General features: G+C 44.8%; 1 protein-coding gene across 3 annotated transcripts in view; it reads right to left on the reverse strand.

The window, feature by feature from the left end:
- Positions 1–1031: 1031 nt before the first annotated feature.
- KIAA0319 (KIAA0319 ortholog) overlaps positions 1032–14272 on the reverse strand; it is a 587552-nt gene continuing 574311 nt past the window's right edge. For all 3 annotated transcript variants that reach the window (XM_078687943.1, XM_078687944.1, XM_078687942.1), the window contains exon 21: positions 1032–4785. In XM_078687943.1, coding sequence (XP_078544069.1) covers positions 4610–4785 — 176 coding nt within the window. In that variant the 3' untranslated portion in view covers positions 1032–4609. The remainder of the gene's footprint in view (positions 4786–14272) is intronic.

Below are 14272 nucleotides of genomic sequence, written 5' to 3' on the forward strand. Positions count from 1 at the left end.
AATCTCTCCTTTAGTGTCTTGCAATATTTTACAACTGAACCGTTTTGGTTCCAAACGGACTCCTTAGAGCTGACTTACGTGTTGGAGTGCAATACCATGAAAGCTTGTTTTAGAATGTTGAGTTTGAAGTTACACTCGGCAAAATAAAAACGTGTAATACTAAGCTCCATGTATGACATAATCATTGGTGGGTACCCAGGCTTGGAAGGCAACACATACTTTCATACAACTCTACTTCCTAAAAGCAGCACTGAGAGACGTTGCAGTGGCACAGGCAGCTTTGCCATCTCTTTGAATATGGTGAGATGGTTTTGTTCTATGCTGCCATCCACTGTCTTGCCAGTTTAAACTGTGATACACTGCCTGCAATTCTGGTTCAAGCATGTGACTATGAAACGCCGATGGCTGAAAAAGAAACATGTTGCATAATCTTTCAGAGTGCAGTTTTCAAGCACTGATATTGCAGAGATTCATACGGTGTTCACCTTCTTCCTCGTTGGAGGCTCACCTGCCCAATATGATGCTTTCACATTTGAGGGCTTATTCTGATAAAGTGATTGATTGTTCTACTAAAAGGACAGTGTACGCAGCCCTTCAGATTAAGCTTTTCACTATTAGGGGCCTACCAGCTCAACGGCAGTGAACATTGAAATATGAATCGTACATTCATAAAATATGCCAATGCTGTAGAACTGTTTGTACAAATAAATGTTTATAAAAATGTTTAAAAGCAAATGCCATAAACAAATACATTAATAAATAAGAACTAATTTGCAAACAATCGGAACACAAAATCAGCCCAATTTTTATTAAGATGAATACATTCTTGAATGATACAATTTCACTACTGTTTCATTGACGCTGTTTGCAGCTGGGAACACATTCCAGGAAAACAATCTTCAATTTTGCATCTGGATTTGTTTTATTTCTGACACAGATGTATAAGTCAAGCCTAAGTACAAGGCTAGCAATGCCATCGAGTAGAATGCTATAAATAAATAATCATAGTCTTTCACTGGAACTTTTTTTTTTAAAATAGCGGTTTTTATAGCAGGCCTCATTCCACACCTCAACCTTTTCTGATCGTGGAAATAGTAGGTGTTAGACCAAGAAGGTTGGAACCCTTGAATTAGCCTTGCTGAAATTTGAACTTGCGACCTGAACGTCACAGCAGATGAACTGATAATACAGACATATTTGCAGACTGAGGCTCAGTTAAGTACATCTGTAATTTATAATCAAGTGAAGCTTCTCTCGAAAAGCAATTGAGCCAGAAGGCTCAATCCCCAGCCCAAATAGTCAGACTAGGTGACAGCCCATCAGTTAATCCGCCTTCTCATTTGCTCTGGAGTTCTATGAATGCCATCCATCCATTCTCACTCTGTATGCTGCACTACCCCTTAATTGAGCAAGTTGCAGATTCCTCACCTTTATAATATTTTTCTACACACCAAACTAGATCTGGAAGCTTTTCACAGCAATACTCTTGCACGCCACTAGGTGATGTTGTGCATATCCACACCACTCGGAAGTGACAGAGTGGCGCCGCATATAAGTGCCACTCTGCGCCAACGAGCATTTCTTGCTTGCGTCTTTCTGAGCCTTCAGATGCAGAGTGTAAAACAATTGTTAGTACCAGTGGGTAGCTTTCTATCTTCAAACCTTTTTAGATGGTATCAAGGGGCTGGTCCGGAGAAGCTGGAGGTGGGAGGGCAGTGTGGAATCTGCAGTTAAAGTATCCACCAGAAAGTCTGTTACAGAAGGTAAGTAACTTTACCTTCTGTTAGATACTTTTAACCACCAATTCCTCATCTATAGACTAGATACCAAATCAGCAGCTCTGAAAGATGGGGGTCTGTGGATTGTACTTCGACCAAGAAGACTTGCATGACTGAGCGGGTGTTATGCCCATCTCTCTGGACCTGGTAGTCAAGGCAGTAGTGCCTTGTGAAGCTCTGAGTACCACACCTCTTGGACCAATCCGGAGTCACTACAATGACTGACTCAATCCGGAACGACTAAAATGACTTTGTCCAGTCATGTTTGATCCTTTTCAGAACTCTGCACAGGAGAGGCAAGGGTGGGACGGCATACAGGAGTCCAGTGTTCTATTCCAGCCAGAATGGGTCACTTTAGAAGTCTGTTAACAGAAACTCCAGCATGCTAATCGGTGGACAATGCATCGACGGTTGCCAAAAAAATCTACCCAGGATTCTCCCCACTACTCGAAGATGGCCTGCGCAACCTCTGAATGCGGATGGCTTAGCTCGTCCACCCTGGCATTCGTGGAACCCAGCAGGTGTTTCATGACCAAAGAAGTGCCCTTAATCTCAAACAAACTCCAGAGGTGCAAAGCCCAGGATCTCACCCACCCTGCATGTTTTAGCAGCACATGGCGGTGGCATTGTCTGTGAGAATGACCTGCCCCTGCATATCAGAGCTCCTCCTCAGGTCTTGAATTCCCCCCCCCCAAATTAAAGACCTGAATCTTGTTCAGATGCATAACAACACACTCATCGCACACATTTGAGTAAGTCTCTGGCTCACCTTGTGGGTCCATGACTGACATCCATTTCCGGCTGTCCAAACATGGTTTCGAAATCTGTAGTTTAAGAGGAAATCTTCCCCTGCACACTAGAATTTAGTTTTTGGGAGTCACAAGAAGGTCATAGAAAGTGGAAGAGGAGCACTGGATCTGCGATTAAAGCCGTGGAAAGAAAGGAGTTGATGTCCAGCTCTGCCCTATTGCTTCCAAGGTGGTACGGTGCCACATGGGAGCCTGAAGAAGTATTGCAGTGAAAAGATTCCGGATCCTGTCTGGTGCAAGTGAGGAAGTAAACAATATCTGTGGTTATGGCTATACACCAGAATATTACAGTGTATCTAGGGGTCAAAGGCAGACATGTCCTACCAGAACTGGGATACTGTATTTGGTGCTCTGTTAAAGGACATAGTAATGACCTACAAGTACACTAGGGTAGTACACTCAAAACAACATACTATGTCGGAGACTCATACTTTAATACAGACAGACGTTGATGTGCTGCATTGTGCTAGGGGGACAGAGCATTGCAGTGCTGCTCACTTCCCAAGTACTGGTGCTCGAACAGACTCCCATGCACAAACCTTTGCACCATGTCTAGCATATTTTTTTGACATGGAAGGATCTCCTTCCAGTACAATACCATGCTTAGTGTAACGTTCACATTTTTCACACATTGGATGTGTGCTGTACAATGCAGCACACCTGTAATATATGTAAAATTGGGGGAAATTAAAACAATTTCCTTTACTAGCACTTGTCTCAAGGAGGCAGAATTTTTTTGCCACAAAGCCCCATCTTGTAGTTGGGGCTTTGAGTCAAAAACCATTGGTGGAAGTAGAGGAATGCCCATGTGCCACCCACAAGAAGCAGCCTTTAGGCAAGTAGAGCCATTTGCATTAATTCTGGCACTACTCTCCAACGCAAAAGTAAGTACTTTATCAACACTTGGGGAAGATTTACCGTTCAATCATGCAGAATAGTGCAACAGCTGCAAATACCGCACTGCGTAAAAAGAAAAGAGGAGAGTGCTACATTTTCCCTCGCGCTGAAATCAGCTACTGTGCGCCACAGAGACACCTTTACGCCATGGTACAAAGTTGTATCTGTGTTACTAGGATAGGTTTTGTAGTGCAATGGTATCCTTCAAATACAAAATACTATACATAGACTGACTTTAACCATTTTCCCTCTTTGTGCAGCACACATACAAAGTCGAAAAGGAAAGAGAAATTAAAGCATTTCTCCTTCCTTGCTAAACCCTGTATACTTTATTAAGTAAATAGGGTTTAGCGCCAGAAACCTTGGGTGGTTGCATGGGAATGCCCATGCTCTACCCATGGGTCGTCCCTCCTTTTGCGCTAAGTAATGCAAATCAGCACTATTTACAGAGCTAAATGATGGAAAGTAGATTGGAAAAAAAAGATTTTGCGTCGGTTTGAGTCGCTTTAGTGACGCAAACACGGCCTAAAGTCTTAGTAAATAGTGTATAATTTAGAAATACTGTCATCCCAATTCAGCCGCCTACTTTCAACTGTGTATTATGCTATTCTGTATGTATCATGTTAAGAAATAGAAAATAAATGGGCACAGGTTAACAAAGAACAGATCCATCAAAAACAAGCACATTTTTTAAATCCGAAAACAATATGTGCAAAACAGTGTTTCAGACAATAATACCAACAAAAGAACGGGTAGTTCTTTCCCCTGCTTTTCCATAAACACAGCTCTGTTTACCAGCATTAGGTATGACACTGGCGTCTAGCTGCATTGCACAACTTCCTATGAACAACAGGGTTCTTTATGTGCACAAACATCTTCCACTGTAAGTTACTTGGAGAAGCCATCTGCTTGATGGCTAGTACTGTTCGTCTTAGGATCAGATTTGAAATACTCAGACCTAGGAAACATGGACACCTGTAAACTCTTCCACCATGTTGCCTGCAGTCCTTGGTCCAGCACATGCGCAGAGCCTTCAACTCTGGAAATAAAAGTCAACAGCGCAAATATCCCCTGGTGGCTTTGTGGCAAGCACTGGCTACCTCCATTTTGCTGCCAGTTCTTTCATCAGTCTGTCGGGCTGTAATTGAACGCACTGCCATTTTTGACTGAGCCATTGACTGCATTTTTAGGGGGCTCCCTCTCAATTTTCCCACGGCTGAAGATAGTATCTTGATCACTTTCAAATTCAGATTCTGAAACCATCAGGCTCGAGTTGTGTTCTGTGCTTCTGTGCTTTATACCTGTAAAAAAAGATAACAAAAAATACATATTTTCGTTGATTCAGTGTGGGGGGTGGGGGATTTTGAGTGGACTTGCCAAACTAATCTCTAATTGGACACGTTTTGTCACCTTTTTGAAGCTGTGCTAGAAAGTGTGCTTTGAGTGAATTCACCTAGAGTTTGGTGACGATAAGCCACGCTGTTTGACCAGGGTGACAGAAGCTAAAATCACATTAAAGGCAAACAAGCATTTGCAATGCAATCGGCCTCGCCTTTGGGACCTTATATGTATTTAGCTATCAGCACATTAGCCTGGGTGGTAAAACATCTACTGCTCTTTAACATGGAGGGAAATTAAGCACCAAACTGCGGAACATGCCAGGTATGGGAACACATGGAGAGAAATACTGCCTATCAGCGGGAAATTGTATGGTCCAATGCTCTATTTTTTATATAAAAATCAGCCCCTTCGGTGGTCATATCACTGAAAAAACAAGATTTGAAAAAAATTATTATTATTTTTTACGGGTGCTCGTTGAATACAAGCTCTATGCCCTGGAATCTAGGGAATCCTAAAGTCATTTTACTGACCTCGCTGGTCGTTTTCTATCAAGAAAGTTAAATAGAGGCAGTTGCCAGATTTTTTTTTAAAAAGTCCGTAAGTAGAAAGTAATTCTGGTATTTTACTAACCACTACTGGTCTTTTTCTATCAAGACCGTTAATTACAGCAGGCAGTTGAACGAGCAGAAAGCAATTCTGGTATTTTATGTCCTAAGCAAAGGCGGAAGCAGACAAATCCTAGGGCTGATCTCCAGCTCCCACAAAGTACATACAACAGATCTTCCAGACAGCGCAGGCGCAGTCTAGGCTCGACTAAAAAAGGGTACTCTATGTGAAAAATAGATGGTTCGCAGAGAAATTGGTAACAAAACAATTCAAGAAAAAACCCTCCTGACCTATACTTCTTTCTAGCGAGTCAAAATATGTACTTGAATACCTACTGAGAAATTTGAAGGTAAAAGTCAACAAGTTAAAACATGCCCTCAAATTCATGTACTGAGTAACGCTGCAAAAATACGTTTTCTGCCATCTTTCAATTTTATTGGCTAGCTCATCCTTAACACATGGCTCATATTTTTAGTGTTCTACACCATAAGAAATGTTTGGAATTACGGTTCTCCAGTGCATTCATTTTAATGTTTCTTATAAAACATAATTACAATGAGAGATAAAAGTAGATCTAAAATACTCTACACTGCATCCTGTCTTCCAAAATGTTTTAGGCAAAAACAACCATCTCGTCTCTGTCCCTTAGCAGCACTTCAGTTTAAATATCCTACTTTCAAAAGATAAGGAACATTTAGATTCGCTGAAAATCAAGTGGAAATCCCAATTAAAACTGTGTAAAGTGACAATGGTTATTAACTATTAAAAAAGTACTTAGGTTGCTCCATCGATATTTACTGCGAGAGTTTTCTCGTAACCGTGTCGAATCATTTCATAGTGAGTGGGCCATAGCAGAGAAGACTGGATTATTGGAAGTAAATGTACCTGGGACAGCCCTCCTACCTGGTCAATCAGCTACAGTTGGTCCAGAGCAATGTCACCTGCATGATCTTGTGCCTCTCATCTGAAGTTCCAGCACTGGCTCCCAGTCAGACAATGGTTCCCGTTTAAACCCTCCTTTTATGTCGAGCTTACTACACAGGTTTGAGCAGGACTTATTGTGGAGTGCCCAGAGCATAGAGCCCACTGACTGCTTACCAATGGTTGGCTTTCTTTGTCACTCATTTGCCCGCTTCTTGAGTGCCCTAGTACGTCAATACTGGGCTGCCTTTCCCGTGGAACACTGCCTCTGTACCATCACTTTGACTGGCTGGTATTTCTGCTTCCACTTCTTGCTTTTTAAGCTGAGCTTTGTGCAAAGCACTCCATGAGGGCGATTTTTTGCTGTTTCAAGTATGCATGTCTCTCCTCCCGTAGCTCCGTAGCCCACTCTTATGCGCTCGCCTGTGCACTTCTCCACTGGGCTGCAATGCTTCGCCCACACTGCACCAGGTCCCGCACTAGCGCAACGCGTATGGAGTGCCCTACAGGCCATAGAACGGGCGGCGGTGCGTGCACCCCTGACACACACACTAAACGCTAGCAGAGGGTCCTGGGCATGGGCCGAGCTCATTAACCTATAGGCGCGAGACTTTAGCGAGGTAACAGCTCTGGCCGGAATTTTAGAGCAAATGCCTATGCCAGACTGGTCAGAGTAGAGGTACTAACAACGCGTTTTGTTGGAGTCGAAATTTCTTTACGGTACATGGAAATGTTTCTATTCGCATTTGCCTGACCCTTACATGGCGACTGCTTACGACACGGCCTAAGGCTGCTCCGTGTTCTATATGAACAGAGTCTGCGCCACCTTCGTGCCGGGATAATAAAGAAGACAACACGTAATGCTTGAGACCTTGTTGCCAGAGCTCATACTATGCAAATTTCCTAAATATAACAAGCACGCGAGAAGGCCGGACTGCGAGGTGGGTGGGGGCACAGGAAGAAAGTAGCACTGGCCAACAGGCGAAGTAAAGGGGCCAGTAGCATGGACACAAATTACATGGCATGGCATAAGGAGGGACTAACAAGCTTAAAACCAATCGGAAGGCAGAATTTAAGACAAAAGCCAATGAAAAAGATGGGTGGGGAGTGGGCGGAGCTTACACAAAGCTTCCCTGCTATACTGAACACTGCATGCCTCGCAAAGCGAGCAGCGCATGCGCTGCAACGCTAGGCTCAACCTAAAGAAGTAAGTGGCAAAATAAAGGCTGGCAGTTTTTGTCTGAGTCAGAACTAAATTAAAATTTAACACCCTGAATTATTTCACAAAGATTGAGAATTGTAAATTATATAGTAGTTGGCAAAGAATTTAGGGATGTCAACCTATTAGTAATGCACTGTTAGTAATCCATGGCTCTGTCGATCAGCCACCTCTTCACTAAAACCTGCATTAGTTTGATTGAATTAATAATCTCTTGGATCACTTTGTTGATTGCAAAAGATCAGGTTCATCGCTTTGCGATGAAAACCAACAGGGACAACCAATCTTTAAGAAGAGCTCACTCTCTGACTAAGAAGACATTCTAGCAGTCTCTGCATGTTTAAAAATTGGCTTAAAATACCCCTATACTAAAGTAACAATGAACGACTACCACAAAGCAACCCTAAGGATATTGACCACAATGTAAGCGTCCTGATAGATTGATGTATCTGCTAATTTCCTTAATCTGGATAGTTTTGCCCTAGTGTGAGAATCACAATCGTAAACTACTGTATCCCTATTTTAGACCCAGCATTTGATCCACTAATGCACTTCTTAAATGGATGCATTCTGTATCAACACTTTCAATATAACATGTTTCATGTGTATTAGAATGAGGATTTGTAAAATATAATTTAGAATATACTTTCTTATAGAAATAGTTTTGATCTGTAAGCCTCTTTATGCAGCACTAAAACAGGAATGTCTGTGACGGAGTAATCTGTCTGCCAATCTCTAAATCTGGCCCAAAGTAGGAACACTACAACATAAAATAAAATATTCCGGATTAAAATAAAAGAGGCTAAAGGATGGAGCTTCTGGTTGGCTACCACTCTAGTTGGGTTAGGTACACACCCTAAGATAACCCCTGCTCACCCTTTGGTAGCTTCGCACTACGCAGTCAGGCTTATCCTAGAGTCAATGTGTAAAGTATTTGTGAACACACACTTGCAGTAAGAGTGAAAACACAGTGAAAACACTACAAAAGGTCTCCACACCAGTTTAGAAAAATAGCCAAAATTTATATGAATCAAACAAGACTAAAACAACAGATATTCCAACATACACAAAGAAAAACATCACATTTAAAAGAATAAATCAAGTATAGCTCTTATAAATCAAAAATTGCACCAACCAGGACTATTTGGTCACAGCCGATAACTCCAGAAAGTCAGTACAACATCGATGGAGCGAGGGCCGATTACGAAGTAGGGTGTACCCAGTACAGTACCTTGGAGGTGTTGTGTACAACAAAGACGATGCAAAACATAGAGGAGGTGGGGCATTGCGGAGGCCGGGGCAGTGTCAGTTCCTTACTGTTGCTGGGGAGGTGAAGTGTTGGTTCCTTAACGCCAGGCAGAGGAGGTGATGTGTTGGTGCCTTACTGCTGCAGCGGAGATTATGCTGTGGTTGGCGGTGTGGTACCTCCCTTCCTTACTGTGGAACAGCACCGATGAGGTGTCGAGAGTCAAGCCACAAGGCTTCAGCTTCCACTGCATAGATGTCAAACCAGTCCACAGGAATCGGAGTCAGAGTAGAGCGCCACTGCCTTAGGTGGTGCATGAGACTTGTGTAGTGGTAGAGCTTCGGAGGCACTGAGGAATCATCTGAGCCTGCTGTGCTAGTCGCTGTCGGTGAGTTGAGCGGGACCAAGACTCCGGTGCAGTCAGTAGCACAGCATCAGAGTTGCAAACAGGAGCTGGTTCCGAAGTCGATCGGGGTCGATGACTTGGGTTCTTCTTATTAGCACCCCAAACTCAATTCCAAGGGCCCAGGAACTGGAATTGGCACCACTTGACAAGTAGGAATCCTCAGCAGAGAGGGCCAGGGGTGGCAGGTGAAGTCTTTGATGGCCCTGTGACTTCTTAACAGTAGACAAGCTCAACTCAGCCTTTGGAGAACCTTGGAAGCAGGGTGCAGAAAGCAAAGTCTAGTCCTCTCACTTCAAGGAAAGAAGCAGCAAGCAGCAGGTCAACCCAGCAAAGCAAACAGCAAAGTGGCAGTCCCTCCTGACAGCTATCCAGGTCTTCTTCCTGGCAGAATGTCCTCAACTCAGACGTGTTATGAGTATATGGTGTCAGAGACCTAGTACTTATTGCCATTTCAGTCTTTGAAGTAGGCAAACTTCAAAAGAAAGTCGTTGTAGTGCAAAAGACCCTGCCTTTCCCTGTCTTCGCTTCAGACACACTACATGAGGTGGAGCCTTCTTTGTTTGAGGACAAGCACAGCCCTGTCCAGGTGTCAGTGTCAACTCCTCCCACCACTCTAGCTCAGGAAGCCTGGTGATGGGCGATCTATGCAGGACACACCTCAGCTCCTTTTATGTGACTGTCTAGAGTGAATGCATAAACAGCCCAACAGTCACCCTGACCCAGAAGTGTATTCAGAGACAGGCTGTTAGAAATGGGGGTCTCTAGATGGCAGAAGTAGGTACCTTTGTCCAATTTGGGACCCTAGCTTCTAGTCAGGGAAAGGGGGATACACACTCTAGATAACCCTGGTTCACCCCCTTGGTAGCTGGCACGAGCAGACAGGCTTATCCCAAAGGCAATGTGTAAAAAGGGAACCTGAGCCACCTCACACTGGCTCTCTGAGTTGTCTGCAGCAACTACTACAGGGAAGAATGCATGGGGGATCACCTGCTCCTTAGACACCAGCAGACAACTGACAGCTGTCACACTGGCCCCAGTGTCTCTCAGAGCCTCCACCCTATGGCCATTGATGGTACTCACTGCCTGTATTTCTTAGTGTTATCAGGCAGCTGGCTCCTAGGGACCACCTCACAATCTTATAAAGAGACAAGAGACATTTCTGTGGGACCCCACCCACCTTGGGCACCCATCTCCTCCACCCCCAGGGCTGCACTCGCCATCTGACGGGGTGGTGCACGAGGTGGTGCATTGGGATCCCTCTGTGGACACTTGGGATCATACCAACAGTGGCCCACCAGACCACACTTAAAACATGTAGAGGGGCCCCTGCGAACAGGTTTACCTGTCGGGACCTCTCGCTTCTTCTCAGGGGAGGCTGGAAACCCTTCCCTTGGTTCCCTTGGGAATTACTTTGGGGCCCTTTCTGGAACTCCCTCTGTTTACCCTTCTCCCCACCACTCTTCTGCTGAGGACACTGCCCACCTTTGGCAAAGTCTTCCACATGACCCTTGTGGACCCGGGTACTGACCCAGCGGTCGTCCTCCTCAGCAGGCTTACTAGGGTTAGTTAGCTTGCATGCTATCAATAAGGTGCTGGCGTAGCCCTGGAAAACAGTTACCAGACAAGTGCTCCCATGCAAACAAATCATAGAGCTCCTCAAAAGTACTCACTTTGCTACCCTTCACCCAACCATCCATAGCTCTTCAAAAGAAAGATACATATTCTACCCAGGTAGTTGCCTCCAGCTTCTTACAATTCCTGAACCTCTGTCTATAGAGTTCTGGGGTCAACCCATACCTGGTCATCATGGCTTCCTTCATGTGGGCATAAAGCATTCTATTCTCACTGGGTAGGTCTTACAAAGTATCCCTCCCATCACTAACGAAGCAGCCCCACAACCCCGGTCCCCAATCCTTCTCAGGGACCCGTGGGCCAACATTGCCATTTCATAGGCTGCAAACCACTGCCCAATATCTTCATGTTTATGAAAATCCTTGATGACATCTTTAGGGAAATATACTCTTCCTTCTGCAGGCACAGATGGTGCGCTGCCACCAGGGGGATTCATTTCTAAACTTTTAGCTTTAATCTCCAACTCCCTCAACATTCTCTCATGTTCTAATCTCATTCTCTCTGTTTCCAATGCTAACTTGTTATTTTCAAACTACAGCTTCTTATTCTCTAGGTACTTTTGGCACGCCATCTTGAGCTTGGTCAGCTCCATTTTATGCACTCTATGTCTCTCCCTGTCCTCCAGCTCTGCTGGGGACATGGCTTTGGAAGAAACACTGCTGCCTGGCGGGGAAAGTATTCTCTCCCCGGCTGGACCCAATGGCCATCTAGCTGCCCATCTGTATCCTCGGCCCCTTCCACATGCTCAGGGGCATTTCTAGCTTCCAACCAGGCCCTCAGCGCCATTTGGAACTCATCCTTCTTGGTGAGGCCTGGAGTAGCAACTTACATTTTTTTACAGAAGAATTTCAGCTGTTTCACAGTGTAGGTATCTATCTTCTCTTCCTCAAAATCTAGATCCATAGATGTGTCAGATGCTGTTTTACTCATGGCAAAAAGAGTTGGCAGCCTTTAGTAAAAACATAACAGTTCCAAGAGAACAAAAATACTACCAAAATGTTTGTGGTTGCGTTTGGTCTGCACTCCCTAGAAGTGTACACCAATCACTGTATATAAGGCACAAATGCAAATCCTGAATCCCCACCGCTGACCACCCATGTTAGAACTGGGGGTCTCTAGTTGGCAATGGTTTGCACCTTTGTCCAAATAGGGACTCTGGCTTCTAGTCAGGGTGAGGGGGCTACACTCCTAAAATAACCCATGCACAATCCTGTGGTAGCTTGGCAAGAGCAGGAAGGCTTATCTCAGAGGCAGTGTGTGAAGCATTTGTGAACACATACAGTAATAGAGTGAAAACACTACAGATGGACACCACACAGGTTTTAAAAACATAAGTATTCTTTATATAGACTTAACACAAGACCCAAACAACACAAATCCACAATACAGCATTAGAAAAATAACCTTTAGATGGTAGAAATAGCTTAGTTCACAGTTGATGGTAAATGCAACATGTTTGTCACAAAGTACCTTTGGATGCGTAACGCAAGATAAACAAAAGGTTCGCAGGGAGGACGATGCGTTGGTTCCTTGCTTCGGGGGAAGCGATGCGTCCTTTCCTCGGTGCTTGTGCAAAGTAGGCAATGCATCTGTTCCTCACAGGAGATGAGGTTCCCGTATGGCGTTCCGGTTGCGATGTGATGATCCGGTGCGATGTGACAAGATGGCGTCTTTAATGTAATACGGCAATGTGCAGGAGATATGTGCACGCCCGACGGCCTTGCGGAGACTCTGGAACTTCTGAGCTGCGACAGGCCATGCGACATGCTTCTCCGGTGATGTGATGGCAACCCGTGCCGTGGAGAAATGCTTCTCCGGGGATGCGATGACAAACAGCTGCGATGGCGACACGCTTCTCCGGTGATGCGACGGCGACCTCTGCGGCGGCAATACGCTTCTCTGGTGATGCAACGGCAACAGCTGCGGTGGCGACACGCTTCTTCTTGTTACGTCGTGCTTCCAGCTCCCAACAATACGCAGGTTTCTGCAGACATAATTCCCAGCAAGGAAATTCAGGGGGGAGCTAGTGATGAAGTCTTGTATCCCTGAGACTTCAGCAGGAGGCAAGCACAATTCTAGCCCTTGGAGATTCTTCTTCAAGATGATGAAAGTTCAATAAAAGTTCCTTCTCCTTTTCTTGGCAAATAGGCAACCACTGCAGGCCAACCTCAGAAAATAGCACACTGGCACAAGGGCAGTCAAATCCTTCAGCTTCTTGGGTTCCTCTCCTTGGCAAAGGTTCATCTTGATTCCCAGAAGTGATCGAAAGTCTTGGGGTCTGGGCCCGAATATTTATACTAGTAAATCCTTTGTCCTCTGAAGGCAGAGGGTGCCTGTGCTTAACCAAAACCAGTTATGTGCAGCTTCCTGGCAGGGGGTGGAGACAGCATTGTTGAAAGCAGCCCTGGCCCAGGTATCTGAAAAGAAATCTCCTCCCTCTACTCTCTCTTCTATGAGGGCTCAGGGGAGTGAAAGGAAATCTCCGCCCCTACTCTCTATTCAACCAAGGTCCTATTCAGCAAAGCCCTGACTCATCTGCTGCTGGAGCCAAGGCCCTCCTATGACTCACAAACCAGACATGCAATACACAACCTAGCAGAGGCAGGCTGGATGGTTAGGTAAGAAAATTCCTTATTTCTAAAAGTGGTATTTTCAAACACAGAATGTAAAAATCACCTTCATTAACAGATGTATTTTAACATTCTGAGTTCAGGCATACTAAATTTGTTTTTCTACTATGTTCCCTGGGTCAGTTAGGATTATAAGATGTTATAATCAAACTGCCCATTGTGGCCTATGGGGACAGGTAGCCTTGCAATGGTGATAAACATAATTGGCTGTAATTCACTATCAGGACATGCCACACACACCAGGGCATGTCCTACCTTTTACTTACAATGCACCCTGCCCTTGGACCTACCTTAGGGGTGGCTAACATATTGAAAAGGGAAAGTTTAGGCACTGGTAAGTGGGTGCACTTACCAAGTCGACATGGCTTTACTAGACTGCACACAGGTTCTGCAATGGCAGGCCTGAGACACATTTTACAAGCTGCTTCTGGCTGTGGCACAATCAGTGCTGCAAGCCCACTAGCAGCATTTGATCTACAGGCCCTGGTCACACATGGTGCACTGTACTAGGGTCTGACAAGTAAATCAAAGAAGCCAATCATGGAGTCACTAATCCATTACAACACTTTACAATAGAGAGCACTTGCACTGTGGCAATGAATAGCAGTGGCACAGTACTCAAAGCATGTAAACCAGCAAAAACATAAAAGACTTAGGAGATAACAGCGAAAAATGGAAGGGAGACTCACGCCAATGGTACCAGGTCTAACACACACGTTCCGGTTTGGCGGGACTAAGTTGGCATTTCATTCCACGTAGGTCAATCCATCAATACCACTGGGATGGC

This window comes from Lissotriton helveticus, chromosome 4_1 (genome assembly GCF_964261635.1).
Source record: "Lissotriton helveticus chromosome 4_1, aLisHel1.1, whole genome shotgun sequence".
Lineage (NCBI taxonomy): Eukaryota > Metazoa > Chordata > Amphibia > Caudata > Salamandridae > Lissotriton > Lissotriton helveticus.